This window comes from Epinephelus lanceolatus, chromosome 11 (genome assembly GCF_041903045.1).
Source record: "Epinephelus lanceolatus isolate andai-2023 chromosome 11, ASM4190304v1, whole genome shotgun sequence".
Classification (NCBI taxonomy): domain Eukaryota; kingdom Metazoa; phylum Chordata; class Actinopteri; order Perciformes; family Serranidae; genus Epinephelus; species Epinephelus lanceolatus.
The window spans coordinates 418,680-434,394 of record NC_135744.1 but is presented as its reverse complement, the minus strand read 5'-3'; the positions used below and the strand labels follow the sequence as shown (position 1 = coordinate 434,394).

Below are 15,715 nucleotides of genomic sequence, written 5' to 3'. Positions count from 1 at the left end.
ACACTGTGTGTTATTTTAATTATGGATCACTACAAATATGTTATGTTTTAAATGCAGCAAGTAGCGAGAAAACATATATTGTGAATAAAAAATAAAAAATTCGGATGCATCAAGATGCACTGTTAGAATTAGCTGCCCAGGTGGATTCTAATATTATATCTGAGTCTGATGCCCGTGACAGAGTTGAGCAGGTCATAGAGAGCTTGGCTGCATACTCTGCCGTCACAGATTCAGACGTTAATGAGGTTGCCTTAGCTAACCTCTCTTCAGTCCTGGAACGACTAGATGCTGTGGAGCCTCAAAGGGGACGAGGACGACCAGTCATCAGCAGCTAATTCTAACAGCGCACAATCTCAGGGAGCGCCATGATCTGTGATGTGTCCATATATCAAATGTGCACACCGCCCCCTACCGTATTAGATGGGTAGCACGGTCAGCACAGAGCTAAAGAAGAGCAGCTACTGACATCACTCTCCTGCGCCGCTCAGATTGCCAAATCGTTTTCGAATTATGGGTGCTATTTTGAGGGGCAGACCACGAAAACGAAATAGCAATGTCTTCTTCGTTTTCTTTTTGATTATGGCATAAAATGTGCAGTCTTGAAGAAGAAAATGAAAATGCAAATAGGTTGATTGATTATTAATTTTATTTATGAGTCAAATAATGCAGCCACATTTTACATTTCAAATTGAATTTTGGTATCTATTTGCTGGGGCATTTTGAAAATTAAATCTCAAATGTCTTTTTCTTTTTCATTTTAATTAAAGTTACAATGTTTAATTTACGTGTTTGTTTATTAGCAAATATCAACTATTGCTTTCATAAATATATATTTATTAAAGTGTAATGCAATTCACATACAAATGGAAGCTTTCTGATAGGCTTAGCAGGGCGTGGTCTGCTGGAGGCTGCCCTCTTGCGTCGCCATATTTGAATACAGTGGCTGAAAGGGATATACACGCTTCGCCTTTCGCGTTTACCTAGAACTTGCCGTCACTGGAGACCGTTAAGGTGAAGATCAATCTGGGGCGCTTCTGCGTGAACCTGCTTTGTGCTTTTATGATTCTGTCACACTTTAAATGGAGGACCACACATATGTTTTGCCCCGTAAGAGGGAAACCATGCCACCAAATAAAAGAAAAAGATCAGATGAGCGAGTACGGGACAAAATGCGAGTGCATTTCGGCGTTGCTTATTCCAGGTGGAAAGAACTCCTGAAGGAGAAGGATTTCACCAGGGATGCGGAGGTTGCCTGCTCTCTGCTCGACAGGTAAATTCAATCTGATATTTTAAAATCATTTTGGCTTCATGTTTGCAACTACTTTTCCCTCTCATCTAAGTTCGAGTGACGGCTACGTTTACGTGCTAGCGTTATCCTAGCCTTGGCTAACGTTATCCCAGAGCTACAGCTAAATGGTGAGCCTAGCCTACAGCCTAATCTGTTGATTCCTCTCGCACTGCTGCGAAGGCTGCCACCCTCTCCTCCTCCTCTTCCCTCTGGGTAGCCGAGACACTAATGTTATCTCCTCGCCTGGCCGTTCCTGCACCGCCTCTACCCCCTCGCCCCCTTCCTCTCCCTGGTCTTCCTCTGCTCCCTCTCCCTCTTCCTCTTCCTCCTCTCCCTGTGTCCTGTGGAAGAACACTCTGGAAACGCATATATTATCATCGTACCAACCTATATTTGCTGCACTGTGCTGTGACTATCACATAAAATGTGTTATTTTAGCATTACTGTGCTAATGTTTACTCGTGTTACCAAAACAATTAGAAATAAAACACTCCCAACATATATCTCACAGATAACCTATATCTCACTGGTAAGCTATATCATATCGTAACATGGTTTAGATTCCTAAATAAATATTCACCTCATCGTGAGATACTCCTGAAAAACTCGAAAAACTCATGGATGATGCCATCTCTGCTGTCTGCAAGGCTTTTTGTCCTACGAGGCCACCGTCACTTACCCGACGGGAGGGGTGAGCGAGTGAGTGCTGCAATCTAGAATTTGACCGCTGATGTCACTGTTACTCACCATTTTTACACACTGAGGCTTTAAGTAAAAGAATGAGCAGTCTTGAAGAAGAAAATGCAAATAGGTTGATTGATTATTAATTTTATTTATGAGTCAAATAATGCAGCCATATTCTTAAAATGAAAAAGCATTTCTGCAAATGCATTTTAATTTAAATATTGGTCATGATTCGCTTCCATAGAAGAGGGATCAGCTGAGTTGACTCGATTGAAGAAGCGGGGCCTCTGTGGCTCCGTCTTCCTCGGGAGAAAAGGAGGTTTCTCCAAACTCTGCAGATGCTGTGGAGCGGCTGGATTGCATGGCGTTCCTCTGGTTCTCCGTGGAGTGTTTAAAACAAAAAGAAAAAGAGTTTTTCCTCATCCAGCGAGTCAAGAAACAAAAGGGCGGCCTAGGTCGGTTGAATTCAAACGTTTGAGATGCTCCCTAGTAGTAACTTGTGCACAGAAAGCTTTGGCTTCCTTCCAGCAACTCGTCACTCAGGGATTGCGAGGTGCGTCAGCACGCAGTGGCAATTAAAGTCTCAGTGACGTCAGAGGGGGTTCCGTCTGACTCTACCTGAACCTGGCTGCTGTCGCTCAATAGGGAGCAAGAGTTTGAATTTCAAGCGATTTACACTTTTATAGTTACCAAACCGATGGAAGCTTGGCGCGTATCCTTTGTTCTTAGACTGGTTATTTTTGTTAAGGCCTCTTTATTGTTTAAAACATGTGGCTGAGGTCCCAACATTCTCTTATTATACAAACCACGTTTAAAAGTGTCCAAAAACTGCGGTGCCCTCAGGTGCTCTGGTAGGGCATTCCACAGACGGGGAGCTGCAGAGCTGAAAGCCCGATCCCCCATGGTGTGGAGCTTGGTCCTGGGGGTTTTTAGGTGGTAGGTGCAGGAGGAGCAGAGGAAGCGTGATGATGTCTGAGGAGTGAGGAGGTCTTTAAGGTAGGAGGGGGCAGTTCCATGGACACATTTGTGGATGAGAAGGGAGACCTTGTATTCAATACAGAGTGAGACAGGGAGCCAGTGGAGTGTTTTGAGGATGGGAGTGATGTGATTGAATTTTCGCACCCTCATCAGGACCCTAGCAGCGCTGTTCTGGATGTATTGGAGCTTTTGAATGCTCTTGCTAGGGATCCCGATGAGGAGTGCACTGCAATAGTCCAGTCTGGAGGAGACAAAGGCGTGGACCAGCTCTTCTGCATCTGCCAGAGTGAGTGATGGACGGAGTTTGGCGATGTTCCTGAGGTGGTAAAATTAGGTCTTACAGAGTTGTTGGATGTGGGAGTTGAAAGTGAGGGGGTCGGCTTTCAGATAGAGCTGCGTGTCATCTGCATAGCAGTGGTACGACAGCCCATGCCTGTTGATGATGTGACCAAGTGGAAGCAGATATAGTGTGACTGCTGACCCACACCTGCACACCGTCGTACAGCTCAAACCTTGTCATCAAGTTTGCGGATGACACGACCGTGGTGGGTCTCATCAGTAACAATGATGAGACAAATTACAGGAGTGAGGTGAACCATTTGGCCTTGTGCTGTGGACACAGCAATCTCTCTCTGAATGTCGAGAAGACGACGGAGGTTGTTGTGGACTTCAGGAGAGTGCACATCCAGCATGCCCCTCTGACCATCAACAGGGCTGCTGTGGAGAGGGTGAGCAGCACCAAGTTCCTGGGTGTGCACGTCACAACCAGCTCAGTGGCCTAGTGGTAGAGTGTCCGCCCTGAGACTGGGAGATCGTGGGATCAATCCCAGGCGAGGTCATACCAAAGACTATAAAAATGGGACCCATTGCCTCCCTGCTTGGCACTCAACATCAAGGGTTGGAATTGGGGGGTTAGATCACCACATGATTCCCAAGCGCGGCACCGCTGCTGCTCACTGCTCCCTCAGGGGATGGGTCAAATGTGGAGAACAAATTTCACACACTCAGGTGTGTGACAATCAGTGGAACTTTACCTTTACCTTACAGAGGACCTCTCCTGGACCAACAATATCACATCACTGGCCAAGAAAGCCCACCAATGCCTCTACTTTCTCCACAAGCTGAGAAGAGCCAGAGCCCCGGCCCCCATCATGCAGACCTTCTACAGAGGCACCGTCGAGAGCATCCTGACCAGCTCCATCATGGTGTGGTACGGCGCCTGCCCCGCGTCCTGCCGTAAGACCCTCCAGCGCATCGTGAGAGCAGCTGAGAAGATCGTCGGTGCCCCTCTCCCTTCCCTTCAGGACACATACTGTACCCACCTCACCCGCAAAGCCCTCTGCATCGCTGGTGACCCCACCCACCTGTCACACAGCCTCTTCAGCCTGCTGCCATCAGGGAGGAGACTGCAGAGTCTCCAGGCCAGGACCAGCAGACTGAAAGACAGCTTCTTCCACCAGGCTGTCAGGATGCTTAACTCTCTCCCTGCTCTGCCCCCCCCCCCCCCCCCCGCCCCCTGCTCACTCAATCGCTGGACGATGAACCCCCTCCCCCCATCAACACTGAACTCTGAACTATACATGCACACATACACTTTATCCAGTCCATAAGCTTCAATTTGCACTACTGATACTCAATTTGCACCACTGTTACTCATATTGCACTGTCATTCCACTACATTGTGTGTGTCACTCCCACTGTGCCTTTTTACTTTTTAGAGTGTAACTCTTTTTAGCTCAGGTTTTATTTATGCCCCTACTTATTATATTTTATATTTGCATGTTATGTCAAGTGTACTGTCTGCACCGAGGGTCTGAAGAGAAAAGTAATTTCGATCCTCTGTATGTCCTGTACATATTGTAGAATTGACAATAAAGCTGACTTTGAAAAGGGTTGGTCCTAGCACCAAGCCCTGGGGCATACTGCAGGTGACGATGTGGGTCTCTGATTTAGCCTTTCCCAAGGCAACGTGCTCAGTCCTCCCAGTGAGTGGGTGCATCAACGTGTTGCTGCAGGTTAAGATAGTCAAGTAGATGGAGGAACTCAGCAGCAAGGGGGTGTCCACATGAATGTTAAGGTCTCGAAGTATCATGACATTAGCAGAGGTTGTGCAGAGTGTACCGAGTGGGTCCTGAAACTCTGGGAGTAGGGGGGCACTAAATAAGAAGAAAGGTCAAGGACAGAGGAGGCTTGCATTTGAATGCAAGGCATTCAGCACTGGCCACCCCGGCCAGTGCTGCGTGCTTTCTCAAGGTAGAAGTAACCGGGGGGACAGGCTTCATTTAGAGCAGAAAAAACTTCGGGCCCATGCAATGTTTCTGTAAGGCACAGGAGATCCAATCCATTTTCATGGATATGATCTTGCAGGAAAGATGCCTTGTTTGATAGAGACTGTGTATTAAAAAGTTCAGTTTTGACCAGTGATGGAACAGCAGGTCTCTGCAGAGGGGGAAGGACAGTCAAGTCCGCTCCGCGAACTTTAGCATCCGCTCCAGGTTTTCTGCCGGTCTTAGTGGACAGCCGTCCCATACGTACAGTGTAGTCTGCTCCGCGAACCTCAGATTTGGTTTTCCCTCGCACTCAGGAGGCAGCTGTCTAGTACATACAAACATATACAGTGCATTTGATCCTTCTTTGGCTGGGGTCTGGTGAAATTTATCATGGTGTATTTGTATTTGTAGTTAGGAGTTTAGCATGCCAAGATGATACCAAAACATTTAAAATTCTGCCCACAATAAAACTTTAATTAAAAGTCCCCTTTTCTTTGCTACATGTTTTGACAAAGAAACACAGGTCATAATTGAATGCTACATCTGGTTGCCATTGACACTGCGAAGCAGTTCATTTTTATAGAAGTTCCTAAGATATAAAACTTCTTAAAGCCCACTGGGTTGTTGGCTACATGCTTGAACTAAAATTAGTTAGCTGCTTAGATCACGCTTACAAATATACATGTTGAATCTTTGTCAATATGAAGATGTTAAACCTTATTAGCTTGGTTAGATTTTCCATGATTCAATCATTTAGTTTATTTTAAGAAGATGATTTATACAGCTTACTGATTTATTCAGATTCAAAGGCATGGTAAACAAGAGAGAAGGAAAAAAGTGGTGACTGCCCACCTCTGAAGCAGTCATAAAGTCCCAGTATGTGTCCATTTCTCCATTATTTATATTATTTTAGTCTCTCTCTCTCTCTCTCTCTCTCTCTCTAACACTCACTAGCTTGTTAAATCTGACAAGAAAAAAAACTCCAATCCTTGCCAATATTTATGCTATATGCATGAACAGCCAAAAGTATTGAAAAAAAAATAAATAAAGAAAATAAAAAGCCATGGTTATTGATTTTAGAAAGAACAGTACAGTTACCTTACCTGTGGTCATTTCTGGTGTAAATGTTGAAAATGTAAACCAGTATAAATGCCTGGGAACTGTTCTTGGTGACAGGCTGACTTTTGAAGCCCATGCGGACTCACTTTGTAAGAAGACTCATCAGCGGATGTATTTTTATCGGAAGCTCCGTGGTTTTAATGTGGATTCTACTTTTATGAGAATGTTTTATTCTTGTTTTATCCAGTCTTTAATAAATTTGAACATCTGCTGGTTCGGACTTTTAACATGTAAGAACAGAAACAAACTGTTGGGAATTGTCAGGATGTGCAGTAAAATTGCTGGCACAACCCTAAGCAACCTCATCAAACTGCACAAGGTGAGGTTGGTGAAAAAGGCGAGACTGATCCTGGCAGATCCAGACCACATGCTTCATGGAGAGTTCAGGTTGCTTCTGTCCGGACGCAGATATCTGCTGCTGAGATGCAGGACAAATAGACTGAAGGTTTCATTTGTCCCCACAGTGATTAGACTTTTAAATGACTTGTCTTGACTCAATGTGTGTGTTGTCTGTTACTTGTTTCTATGTTGTTTTGTTAACTGCTAGCTGTGGAACTAATTGCCCCTAGGGGATAATGAAGATTCTTGAAACTTGAAACCCATGATTAACTCAATAACCATTGATCTGTATTCCTCCTACCTACTACAGCTACAATAGCTGAAGTGTAATGAGCAATTGAAAGATTACACCCTTTCTTTATCTGCTATCTCTTTCTGTTTCTGCATAATGACTGATTAACTTCAGAGCTAAAGTAAAGCCTCAAGCAGAGCGGTCTGGCTCTTTCTAGCTTGGTGCAGGGGTGTGATTCGGGTGGATGAAGATAGAGAAAGAAGATAAATTTAATGTTTAATATTTGGCTTCTTTTGCTAAATGAAATGGGTAAAGTATTGAAAAAATATTTTATTCAAATAGTAGCACTAGTACTAAAACAAGTACTAAAATCATTTTTGAATTTTCCACAAAATAGGTTATCATGCAATCCATACTTAATTATCAGTCTTACCGTGGAGCTTTCTTCTTGGGAACGCTGGTAGCGTTTCCAGCGGCAACCATAGATCCCAGTGACAAAGGACACAAAGACCTGTTTCTCATAGACCTGTAAGGGTTGGTGTTTCACCATGCTCCTTCAGCCTCAACGCACCACCAGTCCGTTAACATCCCACACAGGACTGGCAACCTTTAAAGGGAACAAAGTGTTACTAATCAGAACAAGCTTTCAAACAATTAGCTCAGTCTTTGTACATACCATTACATTTTCCACCACCATGCCATGTCACATCATGTTGCAGAGGTATATTTTTACATTTTCATAATTGCTAGATGGTAGGCAACTGGACTTGCTTGCGTTTCTTGAAGATGTTTTACCTCTCATCCAAGAAGCTTCTTCAGTTCTAAATGACTGGTACAGAGTTGTAGGCTTTAAACCCTGTGTGGGTGTGAACCCTTGCAGAGTCATAGGGGTCACATGAGAGATCTTAGTTTCAGAGTCATTAAGGTCACATTGTGAGCCGTTGACCCACCTGGCCATCATGTGAGTCATTAGAGTCAGGTGGTCTCAACCTGACGAGCTGGCTCTCCTGTGCTGTGCCATGCGCTTGTGGACTCAGCTGTCCACTTACATCTAGAGGAGAAGGGACACTCTTTTGAGGACAGCAATGTTCACATCTTGGCCAGGGAAGAAAGATGGTTTGAAAGAAGAATAAAAGAAGCCATCGACGTCAAGCTGGAACGACCATCGTTAAACGGAGGGGGTGACCACTTATCACCCACCTACAATGCAGTCTTGGGATCCCTTCCAAGACGACTTCACACCCATTCAACCCCAGTCCCACCTGGTCCCACCTGACCCTAACGACTCACATGATGGCCAGGTGGGTCAACGACGAACATTGTGACCTTAACGACTCTGAAAGTAAGAGCTCACATGTGACCCCTATGACTCTGCAAGGGTTTACACCCACACAGGGTTTTTACATTTTGCAGATATTATTACATAACACTGTGAATATGTTGACAGTCCTGGGCCTTGTTTGGAGTAACAGCACCTGGGAGAGGAAGTCAACACACTATTCAATAGTGATTCAAGTCTGGGACAGACATAATTATACTGCATACTTTACAGTCACTGAGTCAACCTTTAGCGGTCAAATCATCTATCTATGAATATGACGTGATTAACAAAAAGAGCATCTGTAAAAAGGAAAGAGAAAGATGGAGTCAACATTTTGAGAAAAGCTTGTTCATTGCCTCAGTAGCTGATAAAAATATCTAGAAGCAGGAGGTCTATTTAATTCATGGCTCTTTGGAAGAGCTGTTACTGTGCCTTGTCTCATAGAGCATGACTCTGCGTATGGCTGTGGTAAACTCCAATGAGGGGTGCAAGTGTCACTGGTCATAATCACCTGACCCCCTGCAGTTAGTGTTTGCCCATATGAGAGAATGGGTGAGAAGAGAGAATGGATGAAGTCCTTATCCTGTGGGTTAACAATTCCATATCATATAATTATATAGATGGAGCTACAGGCCTGCTTTGACTTACTGTTTTTGAAGCTGCAGGCACAGACCTCAACAAACTGACTGACACTGTGACAACTTACATCAGTTTTTGTGAGGATATGTGTGTGCAGACCAAGACCTTCTGTACATATAACAACAACAAACCCTGGTTCATACCCAACTCAGGTGGCTGCGCCAGGCCAAGGAGGAGGCCTACAGGAGCAAGGATTGGGCCCTGTACAAGCAGGCCAGAAACAAGCTGACAAAAGAGGTCAGGGTAGCCAAGACTGGCAACAGTGAGAGGCTAAAAAAACAGCTTCTCAGTCAACGACCCTGCGTCAGTTTGGAGAGGCCTGCAGGACATTACCAACTATTCATTCAAATAAAACACAAGAAGCTTGTGCTCTAGAGAAAGGATCAACACTCAGTGAAAAACCTAAGCCCTATGATAAGCTAATATGGCAAGGCTTAACTATACAAACCAATGAGCAGTGGTAACTAGCATGTCTTTGGGGTCATCGGGTGGGAACCTCCTTTCACCAGTGTTTCGTCTAGTTGGTCCCACGACACCTCCAGGAGGCTAGACAGTGATCTCTAGCGTCCCAGAGACACTCCCCTAATGCCAGGTCTCACTGCTCCCCTCCCTGCACCAACCCAATAACCTCCTTTACCTTATTTAAGCATGGCTTTCTCAGCCCAAACAGCACTGCCACCTTCAACCAAACCCAGGCTCCGTACATGCGAGCTCCAGGTAGAAACAGAGCTGATACTACCTTTCCTTGCACATTCACCATACTCTATTTCACACGCTACATAGCATAACTACAATATAAGCTAAAGTTAAAGGAGCTAAATGAACTTACAGGATCAGCATGCACACTCACCTTGCCGCATGGTCTCAAACAAAATAGATTCCAATAGGCCACTCCCACACTTAAATACTTCCTCTTCCTGGATTTCTTCCTGAGAGGAAGTGGATCTCTCCACCTGATCTCAAGGAGTTATGTGCCCTGTTTAGTAGTTCCCCCTGCTGGCCCCCAACTGACATTACTTCTTCTCTTATAGATAAACTGGCTACGTTTAATTGCTTCATCTGACATTTCCCTCACTGTCTTCCTCAAACTCTGTCCCCGCACTCCGAGTTCCCCCAGGAGCGAGACAGCTGATCTTGCTATGAATCCCCTACACCCCACTTCCACTGAACAAATCCTAGTCTTCCATCCTCGCTGCTCAGCTTCTGCTCCTAAGTCTGCATATCTAAGCTTTTTTCTTTCATAGGCCTCTTCCACTGAGTCTTCCCAAGGAACTGTCAGCTCAATGAAACAAACTATCCGTTGACTCACTGACCACAACACTAAGTCAGGCCTCTGCCTGGTACAAACTATTTCCTGGGGAACAACAAGTTTTCCCCCTAAATCTACTTGCATTTCCCAATCACAAGCACCTTCTAGGCGGCCACACCCTTGCCTCCTCACTAACTTATCTCGTCTGCGTTTCTCTCCCTCACGGACAAACTGAATTACTAAACTCCTATCCTTAACACCTTCTGAATTCACTGGTCTTCGTTTCCCTTCGATGCCTGCAGCTAAACATTTCAACACCTGATTATGTCGCCATGTATATCGGCCTTGTGACAAGCTAACTTTACAGCCTGACAAAATATGCTTTAAGGTTGCAGTACGTGAACACAATGGGCATGATGGGTCCTCATTTACCCACAGTTTTAGGTTCTGGGGGGTTGGTAACACATCGTATGTAGCCCCTACCAGGAATCTAATACGATTCTCCTCCATACTCCACAGGTCCCTCCAACTGAGCTTCCTCTTCTCTACACTTTCCCAATTCAACCACTGTCCCTGTTTAGCCTGGGCCACTACCTTTGCACCCCTTAGCATCTCTTCCTGTCTACATATCTGTTCTACAACCAGCTTTCTTTTATCTTTGAGACCTGCTTTATTCCATACCGGTTTGCCTGAGACAAGCCCCAGGCCTCCCCGGCCAAACTGAACATTATCTACAATCTCTGCATGCCTGAGAGCTGCCTCTGCCTCCTGAACTGCCGATTTTGGGTTCCACTTCCTCCCCTTGGTTGGATTTGGAACCACACTCCTAATTACCACGTCCTTACTCCCAGATAACAACAGCTCTGTCCTTGGTACATTTAAATTCCTCTGTTAAACTAGATACTGGCAGCTGAAGTATCCCTTTTCCATACAATGCAACACTACTTAGGCACCTAGGAGCACCCAACCACTTCCTAATATAGGAGCTAACCGACCTTTCAATTCTCTCCACTACGGATTTTGGAATTTCATAAATTGACAGTGGCCACATTAACCTAGGATATAGCCCAAATTGCAAACACCACAACTTCAACTTTCCTGGAAGTTCGGATTTATCTATTCCATCCAATCCTTCTGCCACATCTTTCCTAAATTTCACCACCTGTTCCTCATCATTCAACTCCACATTGTACCACCTACCTAAGCTCTTTACTGGCTTTTCCCTAATTGTTGGGATTTTCTCATCATCTATGACAAACTTCCTATCACTTAACTTCCCTCTATGTATCGAGATGCTTCTAGATTTACTAGGCTTGATCTTCATGCTGGCCCACTTGAGGTTCTTATTTACCTTCTCTAGTAGCCTCTTTGTACATGGCATTGTTGTGGTCACCAGTGTCAGGTCATCCATGTAAGCCCTAACTGGTGGAAAATGCAACCCGTTCTGTCGTCTCTCTCCACCTACCACCCACTTAGAAGCCCTGATGATTACTTCCATTGCCATAGTAAATGCTAATGGAGAAATTGTACACCCTGCCATGATGCCTATTTCTAGCCTCTGCCAACCTGTTGTGAAACCTGCTGTACTAAGACACAACCTAATATCCTGAAAATATGCTTTCACTAAGTTAACAACTACCTGTGGCACTCTGAAGTAGTCAAACGCACTCCAAATGAGGCTATGCGGTACTGAACCAAACGCATTTGCAAGATCTAAAAATACTACATGCAGGTCCCTTTTCTTAATCTTCGCTGCCTGAATCTGGTGCCAGATCATGCTAGTATGCTCTAAACACCCTGAAAAACCTGGTATTTCTGCCTTCTGCACCATGGTATCTATTAAGCTATTCCTTTCTAAGTAGCTAGTTAATCTCTGCGCAACTACACTAAAGAAAATCTTCCCCTCTACATTCAAGAGAGAAATCATCCGGAACTGGCTAAGGTTCACAGACTCTTTCTCCTTAGGAATGAGGACACCCCCTGCCCTACGCCATGCTCTTGGTATAACTTGCTTCTCCCAAACTATTCTTTGCTGTTTCCATAAAAATTTAAGGGTATCAGGCACACTTTTATAAACCCGGTAGGGGACTCCATTAGGCCCTGGGGCCGAAGAAGCCTTTGCACGCCTGACCACCTCCTGAACTTCCTTCCACCTAGGTGGTCTGACATCCATCTCATGTTCTATCCCTTCTAATGGAGGGATATCAGGTGGGAAACCTACTATCCTATTCTTCTCTGAATCTGAATATGTATTTCTCAAATATTCTTCAACCTCTAGCCTTTCTGCTTTGAGCTGCCCTCCCTTTTCCTGGCTGAACAATCCTTTAACAAACTTAAAAGGGTCCCTGAAAAAACCTGTCCTTACATATTCCTTCTTCCTCCTCTTTTTCCTGAGATACTCTGCCCTTCTAAGAAGTGCTAGCCTGCTTCTCAACTCCTCTTGCAACACATTAATTCCCTCCCTTTCTTCTTCTGTAGCCTTTCTCCACACCTATTTCTCTTTGCCGCCTAGATTTACCTGACTGTACCCTCTCACTCCTCTTTCTCTCATGCAACCCAAACCTCTCTACACCATATGAGTAAATTATATCTCCCATCTTTTCTAACCTTTCTATTGCATTTCCTCTAAGCCTACTTAAGATTACTGACAAATCTCTATTAACTATCTCCCATTCTTTACTGTCATTTGCCCTAGGCCATCTAACTCTAACCTTTTGCTCCATGGTTCTCTCTCTGACTGGCACACTGGCGTCATTGTCACCTGCATCCTCTCTTACTACCCCCTCCTCCTCCTCCTCAGTGGCAGCGTTACTGATATCCTGCGAACTGTGGTTTTCTACCTGCCGCTGGACTACAGGAGGCCGTCCGCCCACCCTGTGGAAAACCTCCGACGAGCAGACAACTTGAACAGCTTCTACTGCAGGGTTGAAAAGGCCCTTTTCACATGTTCCAACCACACAAAGGCATTACCTGCACCCCCAGCTCACTCTGCTGCTGCGCCACCTGAAGGACATCATAGGCCCGCTGCTGGACCTCTGCAGTTTGCCTACTGGGCAAACAGGTTGGTGGATGATGCAGTCAACATGGGACTGCACTACATCCTGCACCACCTCGACTCCCCAGGGACTCACGCAAGGATCCTGTTAGTGGACTTCAGCTCGGCTTTCAACACCATCATCCCTGAAATATTCCACAAGAAGCTCATCCAGCTCACAGTGCCTGCCTCCACCTGTCAGTGGATTACCAGCTTCTTGACTGACAGGAGGCAGCGTGTGAAGCTGGGGAGCATCACATCCAGCTCCCAGTCCATCAGCACTGGCGCCCCCCAGGGGTGTGTCCTCTCCCCGCTGCTCTTCTCCTTGTATACCAACGACTGCACCTCAGGAGACCTTTCTGTGAAATTTGCGGATGACACCACAGTCATCGGTCCGATACGGGACTGTGATGACTCTGCATACAGACAGGAGGTGGAAAAGCTGGTCCTCTGGTGTGGTCAGAACCACCTTAAGCTAAACCCGCTCAAGACTGTGGAGATTACAGTGGACTTCAGGAGAGGCCCCCCAACACTGCCCCGCCTCATCATCCTCAACAGCACAGTGTCCACTGTGGACACCTTCAGGTTTCTCAGTACCTCAATCTCTCGGGACTTGAAGTGGACCTCCCACATAGACACTGTCCGGAAAAAGGCCCAGCAGATGCTGTGCTTCCTGTGACAGCTCAGGAAGTTCAACCTGACTCAGGAACTGCTGATCATGTTCTACACAGCCATAATCCAGTCTGTTCTCTGCACATCCATCACCGTCTGGTTTGGACCTGCCACCAAACTGGACAGGAGCAGACTGAAAAGGACAATCAGGTGTGCAGAGAGGATTATTGGTACTGATCTTCCCTCCATGGAGGACCTGTACAGGTCAAGGGTCAGGAAACGGGCAGGAAACATCAGTGTAGACTCCTCACACCCTGGACACAATCTGTTTAAACTCCTCCCCTCCGGTAGGCACTACAGAGCACTGTACACCAAAACCACCCGTCACAAAGGCAGTTTCTTCCCCCAGGCTGTCACTCTGATGAACTCCTAAACAGTCACAGAGTGGCAGGTCAAACAACACTGCATCCTTGTATATTGTATATAAATATAAAAAAATGATTTATTAAAAAAAATACACACATACATGTATATATATACACATACATATATATATATATATATATATATATATATATATACACATACACATATATGTGTGTGTGTGTGTATTTTTTATATATATAATTTTTTTTATATTTGATGTATAGTTGTTTATTTTTTGTATATTGTATATTCTGTATATTCCACTTCTTGCCTAAATTTGTGTACTTATGTGTAGGAGCAATACCTTTAGAAAATGTTTGCACTCATAATAAATTTAGGGGCACCACACTCCTATGGAGGGAAGCGACTAATCAAATTAATAACTTTGAAAACCAATTATTAATTTGTCAGTACACTTATCAATAATGAATCAACCTCAATACCTGGGTTATGAATTCTCTATAGAGTGATCTTAGTTCCTGCTCAAAAGAAATATTCACAGACAATGACTTGGCGATAAATTAAGATTTATTTAGGCTAAATGTTCAACAACTGAGTAAATGAACAGTAACTGAGGATGATATGAAATAACACAAACCAACAGTATGTATAAATGAATTCAGACAAGAGGTAACACTTTTGTCAGTTATATAGTTTGGCAATAGTGAGAGAGAGTATGTGATTATAGATAAATTGGGTCCTTTAGGTTGCCCTCAAACGTCGGTTCTCTTAGACTGCAGAAAGTCTCTTGGTTTGGCAAAAGAACCACTGTGGCAAGTGTCTGGCTGCGCTGGATGCGATGAATCTTTGATGGAGTTGCAGGTCGAACAGTAGCTTATCTATTTAGCTGTGGCTACTCGCTTATAAATAAGGTTGAAAACAATCTCGCTGGCTGTTCGCTATTATTATCAAAGTTCTTATCAACGCGTAGGAAAAGTGTTGCAATCGGCTGGCTTTGTCGCCTCAGGTATAATGTTACTGAAAGCACAGACAAAAAAAAGAAACCTCAGGACAGACAAAACAATCCTGGACGTGTTGAGCAAAATTTAAAAGTTTAAAATAATTTCAATTGTAAGAAAAGAAAGGGTTACGCAGGAACCAAGTTTAAGAGCATAACGGGTTCAGGCATAAAAAGTATAACTAGAAGGAGGGATGGCAAAAGAAAGAAAAGGTAAAAGTAAAAAGTAAAGAAAAGTAACAGGAAAGAAAGAAAGTAAAAAGCAAAAAGTGCGGAGATGCGCCGAGCTCAATAGTTTTATCTGACCAGCTTGAGTGGGCATGTTTGAGGCAAGGGATTATATACTTTAACATGTTACGCACGATAGACACATACTCTGTGACACATAGTGGGTGCGCATGCACTGGCGTTGCATGGTGTGTGTGAGTACTGGAGAAAACAGATTTGCTTAAAAAGTGCTGTTTAAGTGCAGTTTAAAAGTCTGAAATCGCTGTAAATACAGTGTTGTACAGCGGATTGGTATGACCAACAAAAGTCGCCCGTCTGCGAGAAATAGAGACAAGAAA

At 44.6% G+C, this 15,715-nt stretch overlaps 1 protein-coding gene across 4 annotated transcripts in view; it reads right to left on the bottom strand.

Annotated features, from left to right (window-relative positions):
* The window catches only part of gdpd5a (glycerophosphodiester phosphodiesterase domain containing 5a), a 160,301-nt gene that overhangs the window by 96,231 nt on the left and 48,355 nt on the right, over positions 1-15,715 (bottom strand). For all 4 annotated transcript variants that reach the window (XM_033640081.2, XM_033640096.2, XM_033640088.2 and 1 more), the window contains exon 2: positions 7,344-7,517. In XM_033640081.2, the coding sequence (XP_033495972.1) occupies positions 7,344-7,460 (117 nt within the window). In that variant the 5' untranslated portion in view covers positions 7,461-7,517. The remainder of the gene's footprint in view (positions 1-7,343; positions 7,518-15,715) is intronic.